Source organism: Calonectris borealis, chromosome 4, assembly GCF_964195595.1.
Source record: "Calonectris borealis chromosome 4, bCalBor7.hap1.2, whole genome shotgun sequence".
Classification (NCBI taxonomy): domain Eukaryota; kingdom Metazoa; phylum Chordata; class Aves; order Procellariiformes; family Procellariidae; genus Calonectris; species Calonectris borealis.
Genome location: NC_134315.1, coordinates 67,126,262 through 67,148,297, shown reverse-complemented (window position 1 = coordinate 67,148,297; position 22,036 = coordinate 67,126,262). Strand labels below are relative to the sequence as shown.

At 40.7% G+C, this 22,036-nt stretch overlaps 1 protein-coding gene across 11 annotated transcripts in view; it reads right to left on the bottom strand.

Moving 5' to 3' along the window:
• Nucleotides 1–22,036, bottom strand: part of WDFY3 (WD repeat and FYVE domain containing 3) — a 178,362-nt gene that overhangs the window by 114,382 nt on the left and 41,944 nt on the right. For 10 of the 11 annotated variants that reach the window (XM_075149959.1, XM_075149960.1, XM_075149962.1 and 7 more), the window contains 2 exons: nucleotides 9,843–10,053; nucleotides 3,011–3,134 (listed from right to left, as the gene is read on the bottom strand). In XM_075149959.1, coding sequence (XP_075006060.1) covers nucleotides 3,011–3,134; nucleotides 9,843–10,022 — 304 coding nt within the window. In that variant the 5' untranslated portion in view covers nucleotides 10,023–10,053. Of the gene's footprint in view, nucleotides 1–3,010; nucleotides 3,135–9,842; nucleotides 10,054–22,036 lie in introns of those variants that run through there. The other variant, XM_075149969.1, reaches the window with a different exon arrangement.

Genomic DNA, 22,036 nt, shown 5'->3' with positions numbered 1-22,036 from the left:
ACCTCCGGACAGAGGACTTCGGGGACCACGCTCCACCGTGTGTTAGCCCGGCTAGACACCTTGAAATGGCACACAAAGTCCCACTGTCCGTACCAGAAGGATCGCCTGAACTACCTTTCCCTGCCTTATTCTTATCTTTGCATTGGGTCTAAATTATGATGATGTGCCAAACACTCTAGGACATGCTGTTGAAATATTTGCAAAATCACAGAGGAACCAACTGCATCCAGGATATGTCTTTTGAAAAATACATGAAATAGAAATGCTGCTTCCCCGCCAGCATCAGTAGGCAAAGTAGCCACATTTATTCTACCAAGAATCCAGCTGTCCCTGTCCCTTTTTTAAGAAGTCTGTATTTTTCAGCCCTGAGCCAGATGCACTTGCTCCTAAAAGAAAGGTTCATTTCGGAACCGAGACTATGCTAGAAATAGATGTTTGAACATACATTTTAGCATAGTACTACCACAACTTTTTAATCAATTCAGACATGAAATTGGATTTATTTGTGGAAAATTTGGCAGCTTAAAATCTCAAGTATATAGAGCTATGTCAACCATGACACACTATCTTCAGACTAGATACCCCAGGGCAAGGGAAACCATGTACTAATCCTCATAGATACAGTTACTGCTGTCAGCTGCAAATTATCACTGTTGTACAGCAAAGACTTAAATGTGCAAGATAATTTAACTCAATTTTAACTGCTTCGTTTTTCTTACTCCAAGGTTACATCCATACGAGAGAAACAAGACAGTTGAAACTGTAGTTGAACACGTAACTACAACGTTCAGAGACTACTTAAGATAGGGTGCTGGCACAGTTACTACCGAATCATGAAACGCTGTTCTGAGAAAACTACTACAGTCTGCCAAGAATAACTGAGATATGCCTCCACGATGGCAGGCATTACTCACATAGCTATTAGCATAAATATTCAAAGGCCTGATGAAAAAATTTGCGCTGTGCTCCATTATGAGATGAGGGGGGAACAAAAACAAACAAAAAAAACCCCCGCAAAACAAAACAAAAAAAAAAACAACAACAAACAAAAAACCCCCAACACACCAACAGGTAAGATTTAATCATACCACATTCCCAACTGTAAAATACTGCCAATGCATTTATCTCTTTACAGATAGAAAGCAAGTTCTTGTAAAATTTCTTCCCTTTCGTTAACTATCTAAAGTTGACTTTTGATAATGTTTGTATGGAAAGCTTGTCTCTAAAACAAGCTCAGCAATTTTGTTGACTTAAACGGAGCGCTCCACACCATCAGGAATTTGCACTTGGATATTACCAGAGACATTTCCTGCATATAGTTGTTACTGAAGTTTTTCACTTTTAAAAACACGCTAAGAGATATAATTATGTGTTAATAGCTATTAAGATATGCTGTATGTTTTTGTTTAGTACACAAAAAGAATGGAAAAAAAAAAAGAGCCTTCACAATCCATAGATACAATATTATGTCTTTAACATAAAGCGTATTCTAAAAAGCCAAGAATTTCTGTAATTTTTTTCAGTATCACAGGAGATGTGTATCTAGCTCTAAACAGTTTAACACAGAAGTCTGCAAACTATGAGTTTTAACAGCTTGTTAACCGGTCATTTCTGGAGAGCAAACTGCAACTCCCTGAGTCCCACCAAGTCACAATGCAACTGCAAAACACGGACCTCTTAGGCCTTCTTACATGAGGTCTGAAGAGAGTTTACTGACCCAAGTAGTAGCTATCTTGATAACGAAGGAAAAATGAGTGCTTTATGTTTTAATAAAAACATTGCTACCCATTACACTAAAGCTTAGAAGAATACAAACCTGCCTTTTAAGTCATTGTGGTTAAGTTTCCAACTGAGGTAGAAAACAAGAAAACCCCCAAAACCCAACAACAACAAAATCTACCTCTGACTTAGCTTTCCAGACAACTGGATTATCTTGGAGCAAGAAGCAGAGCTATGGCTTAAGTAACAAACACACAAAAATGGCCTTTCTTAGCAGAATCCAACTGACTAGCAGGCATAACAGATGTTCCCCAGAAAAAAAGGTCAAACAAACACCACCATACTGCCAGCATGGCTGTTGGACATTCATTTCTCCTAAATGCCCAAAGAAAAGACACTTTGCGTCTGTTTACCCATAGAGAACAGGTTTTGTCTATGATATCTGTTTAGCCATCTGGAATGTTTCACTGTTAGTCACTCTACTTAAAACGGAAAGAAATTGTAATTGGCACAGTTTGTGACTCCTGACTTCATGCATAATAATTTGCACAGCCTTTTCCAGTCTGCTATTTCCTTATTTACCACCAAATCCAAACTGAGAAGCCAGCAGAGATCTTGAAATTATTTAGTAGACAAAAACTTGATAATTCTTGGAAGCGCTCCTCTTCAGAAGAGGAAATCAAAGAGTAAAGCTAATGAAACATGCCTTCTTGGCTCACTGTCCTCAGTCATGCAACTCTCAATATGTGGTCAGGTTCTGACACGGTCAGGGTTCAACAGAACCAAATCTCACCCCGACATTTAATAAACGGAGCAAAAGAGGGATCCGCTAACATTTTTCTAGGGCTGGCATTGTTGATCCTAATGTGGGACTCGCTGTACTTTCACATCATACTAGCTTCCAGGCCAACAGCTAATTTAAAAATGCATGTTTTTGGAACGTTAACATACCCAAGGGATAAAACACACCACTAACAGGCACCTCAGGCAAGATACAGCAGCTGTCCACATGCATGTTCTTGGTCTCCTACCTGTAGGTGATGCAACTTAGCTCACTCCTCTCTCCCTGATGTGTTGTCAAGTTTGTGGAACTCAGCTTGCTCCATAACCGAGGGAGGAAAACTCTAGCCTCCTCCTCTCTCTCAGCCCAAAGAAACAGAAGACAACATATTTTTGCTGCGAAAACTTCCATTCCTGAGCTCGCACAGTTGCTCTGGATGGCAGCTCATAGTATTCTGACTCATCTGAAATTCACAATGCACATCTCACAAAGCCCAAACTTGTGCCATACCTGTGGACTTATTTGATGCTCTCCGTCGAATTTCAGTCACCATCAATCGTGACACTTGAGTAGTAAACTGCAGGAGGTCAGAAAATTTTTCTGTCATTGTACTTGGAGGAGCATTTCCAAACACCTAAAACAAGAGAAAAATGGATGCATCAAAAAGTCATTAAGTTTACAAGGATCACTACGAACTATCACCTTCCTTTGCGAAGGAAGAGTATTACTATGGAGATTATAAGTTTTTGTTTTCCTGCTGCAGTATTCATCACTGTACTGGTTTTCACAGTGCATGCTCCAAGATATATTCGTAGTTGGAATTAAGTCATCATTCAGGGAGGTAAGAGCTGATGAATGAAGGGGAGAAAGGGAATCACAAGTTTTCTTGCAAGATGAAAACCCCACAGAGCCCCAAAAGACTGAGACTGCACATAATGAGGTCAAGACTAGATACCAGAGCAAATTCTCCAACGGGAGTTCTGTTTTTAAGACTCCTTCACTATCTGCTGGACCTAAACATCCACAGGGGTGAACTGCACGTGCAGAACAATGTGTCTAAAATCTAGAAGGGACTAGGAAGTAGAACTGCCCTGTTAAGTCTTCCCTCAATAAACTGACGATACCAGGAAGCCTCCCACGTTGCTGGCATCCCAAGGCCTTACTCTTCTCTCTTGAGATCCTCCTGAACATAACAGCAGTAATTACTAGGGAATTTTTTTTTATAAATTGTCACTTAATTCTAGTAACTTATTCTTCATGATTAAGCATTAATTTGGTTATTAAATCCTTTATTGAATCACATTTAACGGGGAGAAATGCGTTAACTCTGTGGCATTGCACAAAGCTACGGAACATGACATTATCTCAAAATGGATCAGCTAGTTGTTGAGGTAATTTACTTTTCATTCAAGACTGCATGCAAAAAGGAGTCTCCATCCGCAATTCTGATGTAATCCTTGCACTAAAACAGTCACAGTAAAACCACGATATTCATTATCAAACAAAGTATGCAATCTGAATTCTGGTATCATCACTTGTGTCAGTGCTGAAAAAACAGAATAGCCTGCTAAACACCTGAACAGTCTCAATACTTCTCTGCACGTTTACATTTTTCTCCCTCGTGGCTATTTACATGACCTGCAGGAATGTCACCGACGAGCCAGGAAACGTAACAGTATTTTTCTAGTAAAACTTTAGTTCAACATGTTATATTTGCCTCTCAGAAAAAGGATGCGATCTACAGCAGTACAACTGATTTGGACTCAACAGCTGCTTCACCCTTGTCTCCTTTCCCTGGGTGACCCAGTTATACTATTGTAGCTGAGCTGCTGACATACTTGACTGAGGTCACTCTTAAGTCTAGGGACATCCAGTGAACTCCACAACATTACAGCCAACAGGGATGCGAGATAATTGTGGTACTGACTTACCTTGGAACTTACTGAAGAAAACTTAAAAGGCAGAAGACAGAATAACCTTTGTCTAAGTTTGACTTCTTACTCCCCTTAGTATCAGTTCCTCTGGCACATTACAGAACAGCCAAAAATATTTTTCCTGCCTACTCGCATTGCAAAGTCATGATGAAACGCAGCCAGAAATACAACATTGAAATTGAACACTCAGTTTCCTCACAATAAAAATACTTCTCACCAAAAACTTAAGCATTTCTCATACAGGAGACTTCAACCACCATTATCAATAAAGCAAGCAAACAGGAGCCCAGACATTACAGGCAGATGACTTTTTTCGGCAGACCAAGAAAAACACCCCTCATTTGGATTACAGAGTACTCAACATTCCCAGTACAGACAATCCAAATTTCCCTAAACCTTTCACAAGACCTCCTTTTGCAGTTTTCTGCATCAGCTCCCAGTTCATCCAAGAGCCTCTAACTTCCACAATGCTATAAGAAGGGAAGAGGGCCTCGAGGCTTGCGTGTTCACCAGTATAACCTAAGCAAGATTATCTAGACTAGAATGCACATTGGCAGAGCATCTTGCTATCATTAACTGTTTAAAGCTCTTTCACTCTAGACCAAGGAAAGAGGAAGAACTAACAGCCCTGTTACCTGTCCTGAGCTTGCCTAGAGTTGTCAGCAGATCCCAGGAAATGCAGAGAGCTCAAAGTTACAGTAAAAGGTTGACTGAGGTGAACTGTTTTTTAACTAGCTGCCCCATAACCAAGTTTGCACTGTGTGCCTGCATTCGATATTGATAATACTCTTTGACTAAAAGTGGTAGTAAAAACCAGGAACAGGATAAGAAGCATTTTACCAGTAAATTATCTTTTTAATATGGAAAAGCAAGGCTCTTTCAAGAAAATGTAAACAATGTACCACTTACTCAAAACCAGCCTCTTCGTCATTCCATCCATTTTTTCATATACTGCAAAAGCATTACGATGGTGCCAGTAGAGCAATGCTTCTGCAAACGCATTGAACTCTGAAAGGAGCCTTTTGAGTACTCTTCCAGAGGGCCCATCTTTTGTTAATTATGCACCGATTTAGCTTTTCATTATTACGCGATTCATCATTTCATAAGCCTCCCTGAACAACAAGGAAACAGAAATGGTCTGTAAACCCATTCGTTACCAGAACTAGCAGGATGGTTTTAACTACAGCAGGTTTGAGACATGCTGTATCTACAAACCAAAGTCAAGAATGCTTTAGCTCCTCTGGATTTACAATTAATAATCCTCAAAATATCAGAAAGAAAACAGAACTGCATTTCACACAAAACTTCAGATACCCCTGAAGAGAAAAAAAAAAAACCAACAAAAACCCCCAAAACTTATACTGGTTAAGCAAGAAAGCCTCAAAAGAGCTTCTGGATACACTGGTTATTTAACTGGCTGCCTATTGCTGGCCACTTGGATGCCTATGGGAAGCAGACTTACCTTCCTCACTCTAGATGTCTGCATTCAGTAAAAATCACGCTTCTTCCAGAACTATTTTCTGGATTTCTCACACACACACTCCCTGCTTCCAGCCAAAACACACGCAGGTCTTGCTTCCAACAGCTCTATACTCTATACAACTGACATTCTGAAGTACACATCAAGGTGTGGTATGGAATTCTTCATCTGAGGTGCACAATTTATTCGGGGTTTTCTCCTCCTAACACAGACATCCCAATCTTGCAACAGATAATGCTTCTATGGTACACCATCATGGACTTCCCTTAAGGCAGTAACACAAAAAGTACTCAATCTCACTTAAATCTGTTCAACAGAATACACATAACTATGCAAAGTAACTGACTGTCCTGGTTCCAGCTGGGACAGAGTTAACTTTATTCCCAGTGGCTTGGAGGGGGGTATGCTGTGTTTTGGGTTTGGTATGAGAGGAGTGTTGACGGCCTATTGATGCTTTGGTTGTTGTTGGGTGGTGCTTGCACCAGGGACTTTTCAGTCTCCCATGTACAGGGGAAGCTGTTGGGGGTGGGGAGCATAGCTGGGGCGGTTGACCCAGCTGGCCAATGAGGTATTCTATACCACGTGACATCATGCTCAGTATAAAAACTAGGGGGGGGGTGGGGGCTAGCCCCCCATTCGCCACACGTGGTCAGCGGTCGGTGAGCAGCTGCATTGTGCATCGCCTGCTTTGTATATTCTGTTATTGTTGTTATCATTGTTATTATTACTGTTCTACTTCGTTTTATTTCAATTATTAAACTGTTTTTATCTCAACCCACGAGTTTTCCTACTTGTGCCCTCCCGATTCTCTCCCCCATCCTACCAGAGCGGGGGGGTGAGCAAGCAGCTGCGTGGTGTTTAGTTGCTGGCTGGGGTTAAACCACGACACTGAGGGATTCAGAGTCTGAATTTGAATCAAGTTATTAACTGACAGCTTAAAACATTTGCAGTTAAGGATTATGTTTGAGAAACAATAAAATTTTTGAAAAGGAACTTCTAGCGATGTTTTAGTGTTTCCTGTCAGCAAAAGTAGGTCTCAGAGGAAAGTAATCTCAGAATCTAGAGTGAACCAAGATTTACCATATCTCCCACTGAAAATCTCATATAAGACTCTTCGGAAAATGAAATATTTCTCCTGTTCTATTTTTTATTCCGATCAATTTCAGAATTTGTCTTACTCTGACTCGCAGAGTTACTAAGCTAGCAGGATTGTTCCAAAACAAACTGTACCACAGACAGCTGACACTCCAGAAGACACAAAACTAGATAAGCCAAGGAAGCCACAGCAGACTCTATGTGTAAGCCTCAAAAGAAGAAGGGGCATTAACCAGGAACCTAAAAACGTAAACTGTGGAAGTAGAAATAAATAGTGACATCACAACTGCTCAGCCTCTTGAACGCAGGAAGACAAGAATGCATTTATATGAAATGTAAGGAAAAAAATCCCCCTGTAATAAGGACATAGGAGACCTGACTGACCAGGAGAAATCAGTTTTGTTTGTGCTACACTAACAGTTCATTGATGACTGATAATTGTTATCAAGGACTGCAAGAAAGGAAGTGAAACACCACAAACAATACATGCTTCCCTCAATGTGGCAGACTGTGATTCAGATTTTACAGAGGTTGGAAACTGAAGTGGCAATATCTGGCGACAGGCTGTATTTGTGGCAAGAAGGACAACTCCAAGAAGGTCACGGATTAAAAACAGCCAGTTTCAGGAGAGTGATGTTAAAACCAAACAAGGAAACGAGGGAAGAGGAAGAGAGAAACCACAGGTAGGATCCAAAAGCAAAACATTTGGCAAGCACAGAAGAATGCATGTCTTCAGCATCAAGTTCACCTCAGTAAAGAAGGGAACAAAAGAGTCTCTAGGATTTAGAGAAGGGAAAACAGCCCATCCACAAAATTAGATGGATTCTGTAAAGAACAGAAAAAGAGACATGGGGAACCTGAGGAAGGAAAAATCGGGATCTAGGAGAAAAGAGTGGCCAAGATGTATTCATACAGATGGAAATCGCAGAAACCATTCATCTTTTCAAGAAATCGAAATGATACCTTAGACTAGTTAGGCAAGAGCTGATTTTGATGGAGTAAGAAGAAAACTTGGGGCTATTGATTCATTTTTCAGAACGCTTCAACACACGAGCTAAACGAAGGACAGTGAGAGAGAACAAATGGTGCAAAGACATGAGGCAACTACAACTAGGCTTCAACAGGGTCAAGTGGAGGGACCAGGAACTAGGACAAAGCCAGCAGGAGTTGTAAAGGAGAAAAAAAAGAAAGTGTAGTAAGAGAGAAAGGGGGAAAAGAGAAAAGGGAGAAACAACAGATATCAAAATTAACTGTTCTTTTTCATCTCTGAAGTCTAATGAAAGTCTAAGGAAAGACTGCTGTACAGAAATATTACATGCATTGCTGCACTAGTTTTTCTTAAATCCAGTTATATCACCAGTTGTAATTTCCACAGAAACAATCCTACTGCAAGTAACTACCACAAATGCCAGGAAAAAATTTCTTCTCCACCTGCAGATTACAACTAAGTGCTGAAGCAGTTATAGTGGGTATGTTCCCTTTTTCAGAAGCATCAGCCACCTGTATCCACCAGAGGGAGATTTCTAAGCGTAACTGCACCAAAATAACCTTCACGGGCTCAAGCCAAGATTAAGATTCCATTGCACTAATTTGTAAAAACAAATAAAGAATGTCCATAACTAAAGGGCATACAATCCAAGCAGATAAATTAAAGAGGAAGAAGATGAACTGAGTTTACTTCTCCCAAACTCACAAAACAGGTTACCAGTAGAACTAGGAATAAGACCTAGGGCAATGGAATGACATTTAGGGGATCTATCCACTAAAGCATGCTACCTAGTAGACTGAAAATCATATTAATACTATGCCTTGACTAGTATTATTTTTCTACACAGCATGTAAGCAGTTCAACGTCTTACACCATCATAAGCTATACTTTCAACTAAACATCAGTCTAAAAAAGAGAAAACTGAGTTGATTTTCCTATCAAGTTTTTGCATTTTAGTTTTTGGATGATTCCAGTTCTCCGCGGTAGCATATACAAGCACAAACCCATCACCCAAGAAAAGCTTTAGGAGCAAGGGTTCAGGTTACAGCAGGAAAGAAAGGAAAGCTAGATCTGTACCTACTGCTCTTTCAAGACCCTAAAACTACCATCAAAGTTATTATTCACAATGAAGTGGCAGAGTAACTCAGTAACGTAAGATGTCACTATTAATTCCAGTGACAGTTGTCACAGTTCTGCCTCCAAACAAAGTCTCAGTGCCTGAGCACAAGGGAGCAGTGAAATACGAATGGCACTGTACAAGTGGCTATTACATCTTCCCTACAGATCGCTTGTTCAAAATCCCCCTTGTCCAAGAAGAGGGATTCAGACTTAATACATAGGAAAAGGGCTACAAGGGTGATGAGAAATACAGAGAATTTATCACAAGAGGAGATTAAAATTTTTCAGCTCACGTAGCCTTGCAAAACCAAGTCTGACAGGAGATATTACAATTGTTATCTCTAAATATGCATCAGTACAATAAATGTGAAGAAGGGAGAAGAGTTCTTTAGACTCAAGGACAGTGCTGTCACACAAACAAGTGGGTATAAACTTGCTACGATTAAGTTTAGGTTGGAAATCAGATGACTGTAATAACAGCAAGCTCTGCAGAAAAGTCTGTGACAGCCTACATGCAACTGTGGATTGCACTTCAGAAAAAGCGGTAATAGAAGGAAATCTCCAACAGCAGGTTTATCCACTAACACAACACCATGCGAGGGAAAATTGAAAGGATGCCAATGGAAGAAAAGCTTCTGTTGTGCTAGAACCAAAGGTCTTGGGAATACAAAATATGAACAGTCAATTCAAATAAAGAAAACACCTCTTGCAGATTCTCTAGCTTACCCTGTTAAACACCGGCAACATCATGTAAAGTTTTTCTTCTTGTTCTTTCTGGGTCATGTGCCGTGGAGGATGACAGAGCTCTGTGAAGAGGCGACGCAGATGCATCAAGCCCAGCGCGTTATCCTGGGGGCTACACTCCTCCTGCCGTGGCCGGCCCATGATCCTCTTCACCATATTCATCTTGACTGACTTCTGGAAGCTCCCTTGTATCCTGTTCAGAAAGGAAAACGAACTTACTGAGTACAGAAGATTGAGGCATTATTCCATCAAAGCCTTTAAATATACAGCACCCTCTCTCACAGTAAGTACCACACCGCAGTTAAGAGAATTAGCTAATTTTATATGCTAGGCATTGAATAGTACGTGCCTGGAGGATTTAGGGCCAACAACTTGAAACAGGAAAACATCCGACACTCTTCAGCACAAAGTATGACTGACCAGGATTCGAACACCGCAAGACGCTTTGGTACTTTTTATTAGATGATTTTTATGATTATTTGGTGCACATTCCACAGCATTTACAGCAGTGTTATCTACATATTGCAAAGCATTCTCAAAATAATTCTAGAATAAAATCAGTACCAGTTATGTACTTTAAAATCTAATCAAACAAGACCTTCAAACTCTCTCAGACATTGGCTTTATCATACAGAGGCATGCTTAAATTTTCTCCTGACTTTCCTACGGCAAATAGACAAAGATATCCAATGGAGCTATCGTTCGTCTCACACCTCAGCTGTCGGGTCTGCAGAAGAACACCTCGGTCTTCTCCCTCCTGGAGCACAAGAAACTTGTTTTAGAATCCTAGAATGGTTTGGGTTGGAAGGGACCTTTAAAGATCATATTTTCCAGCAGATGTCAGGGTGGCTTAAGTCCCCTAGCAGAATCAGGGCCTGCAAGTGTGATGCTTCCTGTAGTTGAAGTAAGAACGCTTCATCAACGTCCTCCCCTTGATATGCAGTCTGTAATAAACACAGCCACAAGGTTTCCTTTGTTGGCTTGGTCTCTAATTTTCACCCATAAGCTCTTGACCTGTGCATTGCTGTTTCAAAAAAAGCACTGTGCAATTAATCCATTTTTTAACAAAGAGGGCAACACCCCCATCTTTCCTTCCTTGCCTGTCCCTCCTGAACAGTTTCTAGCCATCAATTGCAGTGCTCCAATCACATGATCCATCCCACCAAGTTTCAGCTATAGTTGTCAGATGACAGCTTTCCAGCTCCTCCTGGTTGTTACCCATGCTGCCTGCATTGGTATAGAAGCGTTTCAGTTTGACTGTCAAATCTCTCACCTTTTTGGTGGAACCTTTTTGGGAGATTGGGGCACATTCATCACTGCTCTGGTAGGTGCACTCATCCACCCTGCTGCTTGTGAGTACACAAGTGTCCCAGCTATAGACCTCACCCCCAAGCTCATTAGTTTAAAGCATGATTCTCTAAGCCAATCTGCCAGCAAAGATTCTCCTTCCTCTTCTAGGTATGTGGATCCCATCTCTCCCCAGTAATCTGTATTTTTCGAAGAATGTCCTGTGATCACAGAAGCTAAAGCCCTGGTGACGACACCAGCCACAAAGCCAGGTGTTAATCTGCATGATGTGTCGACCTCTGCCTGCACTCCTATCTCTGATTGGCAAGATAAACTGGAAGATCACCTGGGCCCCTGTCCTGTTCACTCATGCCCCCAGAGCTCTGAAGTCCTGCTTGATCTTGCCTAGGTTCTGCTTTTACCATATCATTGGTGTCCACGTGTTTTAAAACATCTCACAGATATGACATAGCATCTGTGTTTAGCCCTGCATAAGGCTTCAAAACAACATGGACCAAATCTTCTGAACGTGAGACTGAAGTCTATCAAGTAGGACCTTCAACAAGAGTTGAGAGGGTCAGAGCAGATAAATCCCTCAACAGACACTGTGGCAAAAGGGATTGTTCTTACAACTATGTTCAACTAAAGGAATGAGTAAGGGGGAAACAGTTTCAGCTCCGTACACGAAATTAAGAAGACCAACAATAAAATACTCCAAAGAAATGTAAAGTCTACATCTCATCACTTAAAGGCAGTTGGAAAAACAAAGGTCAGTAACAGCTATAAAAATTATTCACGGGTAGAAAATGCGTCACAACAAGAAACTTAAAGAACTTAATTATTTAAATTATCAAAAAGAGAGGTTACCATGAAGAGTCAATTATTAAAAGGAGAAGTGATGATTCCAAAGGTGCTGTGATTAGAGTAATGGAGGGAAAATATCCATTACTGAAGAACTCAAATCCAGAGATTAAGTTGTGAGGAAAGACAGTAGTGGGTGCTAAAGCCAGGAAAATAACGCCAGCTACAAACAAGGACTACGCTTTCAAAACTGAAGATAATTAACCACCAGTAAGAAGCATTAACAAAAGAAATATATTCTCTCTCTAACGCAAGAACGAAATATCTTTCTGGAATATGTTCGTAAAACAGCATTTTACTAACATGCAAGAAAAATTAGAAACTGATGCTAACGAATGTTTTGGTACAATGCAAAAAATCAGTTTATGAAATGAGAAGTCATCAAAAAAGCTAAGCTAATGTACAAGCCAGCAACTGTCAGCCCATGCTGGAAATTTGCATTGGCTTTTCAAATTTGAAGAAAAGTGAGATAGAACTGGATGTCATCTTTTAGTGTATTATCCCTAAGAAATATCACAGGTAACAGACTTCAAATCAGCATGATTCACACAGTTAAAAATAAAACAGCACAGTTTCTGGAGGTGTTTCCTCCAGAAATCCACACCTTTTCCCAACCTCTTCAGTTTGGGAACTCTTCTCTCGCTATAATAACATGTAAACGAACAGAATACCGCATAGAATCATAGAATCATTAAGGTTGGAAAAGACCTCGAAGATCATTGAGTCCAACCATCAACCCAACACCACCATGCCCACTAAACCATGTCCTGAAGCACCTCATCTACACGTTTTTAAATACTTCCAGGGATGGTGACTCAACCACTTCCCTGGGCAGCCTGGTCCAAGGCCTGACCACTCTTTCAGTAAAGAAATTTTTCCTAATGTCCAATCTAAACGTCCCCTGGCGCAACTTGAGGCCTTTTCCTCTTGTCCTATCGCTAGTTACTTGGGAGAAGAGACCAACACCCACCTCGCTACAACCTCCTTTCAGGTAGTTGTAGAGAGCAGTAAGGTCTCCCCCTGAGCCTCCTCTTCTCCAGACTAACACATACAACGATACATCAGAAATACTATACCAGAACATTACACATGTTCGCTGAGTGAAAGGACAGTGGTATGTTGCTACTATGTCCTGTATAAATATTTTGACTGAGATTTTCTTTGTTGAGGCTTAGGCCTGCAAAAGACAAAGCAGTACACCTAAATCTTTTACGACAAACAAAAAATATCTAGAAGAAAGGACCTTCCTATTCTACTAAGTGAAAGCATCTGCACAGTCTTCACAGTCAGCTGTAGCCACCATACTTGACTTGAATTCAGCATTAAGGCTGGCAGTCTCCTTAATGCCAAAAATGAAAGGATTCCAGTGAAATCTCACGACTGCTTGCTTATAGCACATGACAATCAAGCGCACTGGACAGCAAAAGCCTACAGGAAAAGAACCTTAAGAGAAGCAAACTCACACGTTAGGGAACACCTGTCTTGTAATTGCTTGTAGAGCTTGAATTTAGCCTGGCTCTGCGCATGCGTTACAGTACAGTCTTAAATTGCACGCTCACTTCCTATAGTCCCCCAAAAAGCCTCCTGGCTCTCTCAGCAGAAAGGCTGGACACAGCCTTCGCTTCACGAGCAGCTGCTCAGCATTTTGTTACTTCATCTCTCTGAGCACAATGCTACACCTTGGTTACTGCAACCGGGACTGAAAGCCTGCTCTGCACACACAGTGATGCATTTCCTCATGGGTTCTTCTGTCCCGCTCATCACTGCCAGATCAGAATGCCTCACAGCTATTAAATCAACTTATTTTCATAAATCTGCCCCACAGCATGGGCACGTTAACAGCCTCAATATACACACAATGAACAGACACACATACCTTACACTAACACTGGTGGTGTCTGATAATCTGGATATCTAGTTTAAGAAACTTTGGAGAGTAGCTAATCTTACGTGGCATCTTGTAATGCTTGAATCTTTCTGCTTGCTTGTGTTGTATCCCTTAGAGACCAGCTGATGTCCTTCTCCCTGTCAGCTTGTGACCATGAAGCTAGACGCCCGGTACACAAAAGATGCGATTAGAGAGCAACTCCAAAAACCTCACGAGGAGTTTTGTGGAAGAGGCAAAGACAGAAGCTGGTTCTCAGGAGAGGAAGCTCTTCCCTGCCTCGCGTCCCCTCTTCCAGCACATACAGCCCAGTGCAGCCACACATTCTTTACTACACGGCCCTCATGAGTTACCTCCCCCAGCAGGTCCAAGCAGGCACACTCCTCACCGTGAATCTTTGACTTGGACGTTCCAGCTGTTGATCTTTGGCTTTTTTAAGCTGAGCAAGAAGTTAGAAGTTATTCTGAAAGAGCAAACTAAGCAAGCGGAAGCTCTATAATGCAGCCTCACGGTGACAGGCACATGGTTTATCAGGAGGGTTGAAGCAGTTTGACCCACTGCACACCCATCTTCTGCTACTTCAGCTAAAAAGGTGAATTAATGGCAGTTGTATATCATCATGCTCCATATGGACCAAAACTAAAATAAGACACTTGACGAGTAGATTTCAAACATGCACAAAGACAGCAACAATAAAAACGCTGCTCTTTTAAAACACATTGCTGTTTTCTCCTAGTGGTAGAAGTAGAAAAACTTCCATGCAAAGAGAAATGAAGCAACCAGTAAAGGCACAGCATGAGCATCCTTACTTAAACAATCCCTTTGTTTTCTTCCACTGGCTGTCAAATGGCTGCATATTTTCCCATGGGCATAAGTGAGGCTGACCCGTTTGAGCAGCTCTGATATAAATCCATTCACCAAGTTCTTCACTTTTCTGTTAAATTTGTATGGGAATTCTACAAGATGAACGTATGAGATTCTCGAGAAGTTTCACTGGAGGTACTGCAAGAGGTAACTTCTACCCTTTAAAATAATACTTTAAAGCGTTTTCTACTGTTGTAGAAGCCATTGGAAAAACGATCATAAATTACATTACATAAAATACCCACAACTTACAAAGCTCAAAGACAGACACTGCGAGAAAAACATAACACGCACACATAATCATTAACACAAGGTAGGATATGATAATGTACAGGTAATACTACTAGAGCTATCAAAACATTTGTGAAGAAAAAAAGCAGACAGAAGCTGCATGAGACACACTTATTTTCACAATAGCTATTATAGGTCCAAGCTGCGCATCTAGTTCCAAAAGGGTGTTATTTAAATAAGCAGCTAGGTAATTATCTGCTTCGTAATTACAGTCACAAGTGTTTCTCCAGGCACTATATCAGTATTACATCAGCAGCTTAGCAGTGAAACAGGAATCAATTTCTTTCTTTGCTGATTATAATGGGACACCAGTGCACACCTCCACCCCAACCATTTCAGGAAAATGAAACTTAAGGTAAGTCTTGTTGCTATGATGAATCACAGAAGTCCATTATGATCAGTAAACTCCACACCTGTTATTTCCCTCCACACTACGTCTGTTACTTTCCTGATTTTAAGATTCCCTACCCACGTAGTTAATACTAACACTCCGAAGATGATCATCAATATATATTACTAAAAAGGATGTTTTCTGGCCTTCAAAAGAAACAATAAAGAGCTGTTACAGGCTAGATACACATACATCTGTCGTTAGAACTGAACAGGAATAATAAATTCTCTTTGTAGGCAAAAACATCAGCAGGAGGGGAAGTGAGGAACACAACTACTTCCTCCCGTTCCCCCACCACCAAACAAAAACCAGCTACTTATATACAAAGAAAATCATGCACAAGGGAGCTGTGTTGCTGAAAAGGAAGCCATCAGCTCTCCCTGATGGACTGAACTAGCATGCGCATTTGGGGAATGTCGCCTGGTCCCTGTAAGACAAGGCCTGGAACAAAGCCAGCGTGCCGACTCAGTAATAAAAGTGCCTATTCCTGTACCAAGTTTTCCTCTTGTTAAACAGCTAGTCATCTGGTTAAAACAGGAACTATTTCGTTGAGAAATCCTCCCAACAGGAAAACACCATCAGCTCCCAGTCCAATTTTTGTATTGCAAAGTATTATTAGTTAAGGAAGGTGTGCAGGCAAGGATTTGCAAGGTCGCACTATTATTTCAGGGTTGTGGCTTTTGTGTTTTTTTTTTTTCCTTCATACTGAAATATTTTTAAAAACTTATCTCAAGGAACCTTATGTTATCACCTGAAAGCTTAACCTTCCCTTTTTTAGATTAATATAAGTGCAGAGGCCAACCAAATGAAACATTGTTTTGTTTCTACAGGTTGAAGAGATGCTTACAGAGGTGTCTCTTTCAGTTCATAGGTAGTGTCTAAAACCGAGAATTCAATGCAGTTATTTTTTGCTTTAACATCTCAAAAAAAGAAAAAAAAAAAGGGAAAAAAAAAATAAAAGAAAAGGCTTGCTATCCTAATTCAGGACATGTTTTTCCTGTTCTCTGAACTCAAATCAGACAAGTATTTAAAAATACAATTCCTTTGTTATTTGCAACATTAGAAATGCTATTCTTATGCTCAATCTGACCTGAATGCCTTGACATTGCTGCAAACAAAAATTCTTAATACTTCAACAGATATGAAGATCTTAAGTAACTGATTGGTGAGAGAGATACAGATATAAAACACGGACTATCAGTCTTCTTTTTAGGTCCATTTCCCACAAATTATTCATGATAATGACACGTAATAGCAAGTGCTGATAGAGTAGATTTCCTGTGGTTGGTACCCTCTTGAAGGTTAATGTTTTATATTCAATGAAAAAGAAGGACAACAATTAAATAAGTGATACTTTTGACCTGTGCTGCAGGGCTGGAGGAAAGTTGCCTCACTAAAGAATAATAATGCATGTATTTCTTATTTAGTATTAACTTAAATGAAAATGAACTTCAGTTATATCAAGTTTTTGCACATCATTTTGTTTAAATAAGAAAATAAAGTACTGCTTTTTACTTCTGCATATAGCCTGTTTTTTTCCTGACTTACTAATGCATAGCTTATGTCTAGAAGATAACCCTATCACTGCATTTTCTAATTCTTTAATTAATAACCACAAAATCTTATTTCCCAAAATTACTTCTAGTACTTTCAATAAAGTATTTCCAAGCTACGAACATTTCTTCCGGCAACTCCGAAACATAAAGCCCATAAAATGAAGTATTAAATCCTACCACAGCTGAAAACAATATGTAGTACTTCTCCAAACCACAGTTCAAGATGCATCAATTTTCTTCGCTTCTATTTCCGTACACGAAAAGCACAACTTTAAGATCTCAAGTGCAGACCCACCACCCATTATGCCCTTGCGACTCAAGAGCCTACTTCAACTTCACTTTTTAGTGCAACAGCACAGAAGAACAGTTACCTAGCATGAAGGACTACCGATGCATATATGGAGATAAAGGATGTGATTAAAATCATTGTTCATCGATATTTAGGGACAGTGCTCGAAACTGCTAGCTTTATCAAACAGGAAGGAGCTACAAGTCAGTTTTACCAAGAGCAAAGAAGAGATAGCGCACAAGGAAGCAAGCACGTGTGCTGCCTTTTCCTAGAAGGAGCAAAACTGTCCACATAGCATCTAGAACATGATTTTTGGCTGGGTGCTGATAAAATTGCTTCCTACATCTTTATTTAGCACACATTAGGGTCTGTCACCAGCACAAACACAATTCTCAGTACTGTTTTTCTTTAAGCAAGCCTTTACCAAGACTTAAGGACTCCCATTTTTCAGCTCAGTAATAAACAGATGATCAAGCTAAAGAATTGCAAATACCCACAAAGCAAACTGTCAGAAAGCTCAATTATAGGCTATTTAGACTGACCACACATATTCATTTAAAGTTTCTGCCTTTGCATTTTTTACTCCACACCTTTTTCAACTAAAATGAAAGACGAATTCTCATTTCGTCTTGTACTACCACACACTACCCCGAGAACCAAAAGGTAATTCTGCTTTTGTAAGCACTTGAATAGATACATCCACCACTTGTTTAAAAGTGGCTTTTGAAAAAGGTCAGGGAAATTTCACGAGTAATTTTCACATTTCAGAAGCCAAATAACATGCAATAAATTTTGCATCAACGTTCAACGAAGAGGTGCAGAAAACCTCAGCTTTGAGGTATACCCATTACAGTATAGACGGTCCTTCATCTCTTCACAAAACAAGAAATACAGTCCATCCCTAAGGCTACCCGAAATCCACATTTAACTGCTGGGTTCTACATGGCTTCATCTGTGAATTTCAATGCAAAGTCTTTAATCACCTCATCTGCATATAAACACAGATCTGATCTCCAAAAACCAGTTCGGATTTCTTAGCCATGAAGGAAGTCTGAAATTCCATATCTCAAACTGTTTGCTCCATGGCATTTACTTAGGTTGGAAAAAAAAGTTATATTTATGGCAGAAGAAGGTTTTAAGTCATTTGTGCAAGGCAAAATATATTGCTATTGCAGGGCTGAGGACCAAATAAAACTCTTCATGTGTAAAAGAAGCCTTTCTGCTTTAGGAGATGAGGAATGGTCGCTCCAGAAAAAAAAATCTTATCATGTTTCGTTAACCCTAATCATCAGTTACAGTAAAGATCAAAGTAGTGGCTATATATAGGTATTATGCTAGAAAGGAGAGACCTGCGTTAGCACATTCAGGTGGTTCATTCATAGACATTCAGGCTCCAAGAAACTATTTGCTCATGCTTGTGCAATCATACCACTATGGCATTTTTTCCACTCCTTTGACCTGTTCCAATGTGGTCTCATGCTGGCACTCCAGCCCTGACTGCAACAAAGTCTGAACTACTTCGGGGCGTACAATTCCTCCTCTCCTTCAAGGAGCGCAAAGGACACTTTACCAGAGAAACGTGGTAACTGAGGAGACAAAAATGCGTGCAACGCAAAATCCTGACAAGACAGAAGGAAAGTCCAAGTTTGCTGGAGCACAGACACAAAAGATAGTGACAAAATAGGAGAAATTTCTCCACTGACATGTATTTTTGGAACACTCATTTATAGGAAAATTGTGTCTAGTAAGTTAACAAGTTTCAGACTGAGAATAAGAGTTCTGGTTTTCAGTGTTCTCAGTTTGCATACATTATAAACACAACAGATTACTTTTGGAAACTAAAATTTACCAGATTAGTGTTAATCTGGAACTTTGTAACCGGACACTCTTGCAGACGTGAATGATCCCCACCTGCTAGGTGGCAAGACAACAGAAAAGCAACCTCAAATTATCCTGCAAACGTCACTACTGCTATTAACACCTACAGCTGAAAAACATATTGGAGGAAAGCAAATACTGAAACATCATTCTGGTTTTGAACATACGCTGGAAGAATTGAAACATTTCAGAAACATTTGCACCTCAGCAAAATCATCTGAAATTGAGAAATCGATAGATTATTCAGAATCAGAACATTACACTGAAATCTTATAGAACTAACCTATGCAGTGCCAGGAAAAGTTTGCTGAATACTATAAAGATAGGTAACAACTGGTTAAAAAACCCAAACCAAAACTGAACGGGCTATCTGCTTTCTCAATATTTTTGGAGAGCAAATTCTAATTAACGAGTTCTTGCTATGTTCCATGGTAAAATATCTTGAGCATCTTTGAATACCATTTATTTTGTTTTCAAAAGGCCTGAATAAACTGATTTGCATTAACTGGACAAACAGAATGCCAGTTACAGCCCGTTTGGGAATACAGCAGAACTGGAATTTTACTTTGCCAACCTGAACTGCATGGCAATGACTAAACCATGCCATTCAGGAGAGGAAATGCTGCTAAGAAGCCCCTGTCAAAAAAAAAAAAAAGGGACACACACACAAAAAAAACCCCAAACAAACAAAAAAGCAAAATAATCTGGGATCTGAAGAGATAAGCATGGCTGGCATGCAGACATCAACAAAGACATAGGAAAAAAACACTGTTCCAGAAGGTGTCTCTTGCATTAGCAGTAAACAAGAGAAGTAAAAAAGCCTTCCCAGAAAAGTTATTCTACTAGAATCAACAATAAAACAATGAGCCGTTATGAGGAACGGGGAAGAGTGCTCTGCTCTGGTTGCCTTTCCAAGTAACCGCCGCGGGGGGAGGGAAGGCAGGGAGATGGGGAAGGGAACCTGTGAACTTGGAACAGGGGACAGGCTGTTACATCTAAGCAGTAAGGCCATGCGCTAAACACAGTAGTCCCAAACTGCATGTTCAGTAACGACAATAGTGAGCCTAAGCACAGTTCTGATATTTAGCTAAAAAAAACCACCAGATTTTTTTTTTTTTTTAAAGCCAGTGTGGTATTATGCAAAATGGGTCCCTGTGATGGTGGTGGTAGTGTTTTTCCTTCCCAACAGCAATCTAAAGCCTGAACTTCCTCCAGCCATGTAGAACAGCCATTTATATACCCAAAAGAAGAACATTTCTTCTGCCTTTAGGAAATTTACATACGAAAGAGCAGTAAGTAGAAGCCCGTTACCTACAAAATTTGTCTCCATAGAGCTGCCCTTGTTTCTAACAACCTGGATAAGAACAACAACAAATGATCCTACCAGCACATGCTCGGCTGATGTAATAAAATTCCTCTCTCTGCTACCATCTAGTCAGAAAGAGTGCAACAGAAACAGCAGCGTATCAGCATTAAAATCAGCAATAAACCCTGGGCACAAATGCTTGCTTATTTCTGAAGCAACAGGAAGCATAAATAAGTGTGAATGATCACAACCTCTTTTAAGTTGCATGTTCATAGTATTCCTAAGTGCAAAACAAAACAAAACAGCCCAAGACTTTATAATTAGCAATTCGGACCAGAGATGTATGGAAAAGCAGTAGAAATACTTGCATACACATCACTACTGCCTTTTAAACAATATCGGATCTCTTCCAGCTACTGCATTACTGCACTGTGTGTTTGCACCCAACAGGAAGCTGCTGAACTTGACCCCCCCTCTACACATCCCCAGGCAAAAGCCACTCGATAAACACCATGGGGAACCTGGCACTGTGGACAGTGGCATTTAACGGACTACTCTGGAACTGACTTTTCTTAGATGGGGTTCCCCCACATTGGAACTAGGACGGTCCAAAGACATCCACTGAGCTCCACTGGAACCAAGTGCTGCATATCATACAGCATAGAATCACAGAATCATTCAGATTGGAAAAGACCTTTAAGATTATCGAGTCCAACCGTTAACTTAACACTGCCAAGTCCACCACTAAACCATGTCCCCAAGCCCCACGTCTACACGTCTTTTAAATACCTCCAGGGATGGTGACTCAACCACTTCCCTGGGCAGCCTGGTCCAATGCTTGATAACCCTTTCAGTGAAGAAATTTTTCCTAATATCCAATCTAAACCTCCCCTGGCGCAACTGGAGGCCATTTCCTCTTGGCCTATCACTTGTGACTTGAGAGAAGAGACCGACACCCACCTCACTACAACCTCCTTTCAGGTAGTTGTAGACCCCCGAGCCTCCTTTCCTCCAGGCTAAACAACCCCAGTTCCCTCAGCCACTCCTCATGAGACATGTTCTCTAGACCCTTCACCAGCTTTGTTGCTCCAGCAGACACATTGCCACCGGGAAAAACAGTAAAGATTCCTGTGTTTCATGTAACTAAGGAAGTATTGTAACAATGGGGGAAAAGCACTGTCTTTCCTCCTCACCCTTCCTCTCTTCTGCTCCTCCTCCTCCTCCCCCGCCTCCTCTCTGTTGGGTGGCAGAAGATCATCTGGGGATGATAGTCACGAATTGCAGATAAAAGCAATTCGACCCTTCTCAGTTTCATCTTCAGCCTTCAAACACCACATTGTGCCCTGAGGGCTTCAGGCAGAGCTAGACTTCACCTTGGGCTCCCAGCCCTGGCTTTGGAAACAGCCTCCCCACATTGCACATGGAGACACTTCTCAGGAGCCTCGCATGGAGTGAAGAGTAAGGACAAAACAGCCGATTGTGAATCTTTCCTTACAGAAAACAGCTGTAGCTCCCTACTAACACACAAGAGACACTGCTGCTCCCAGATGGGCGGGTAGAGTCTGTCA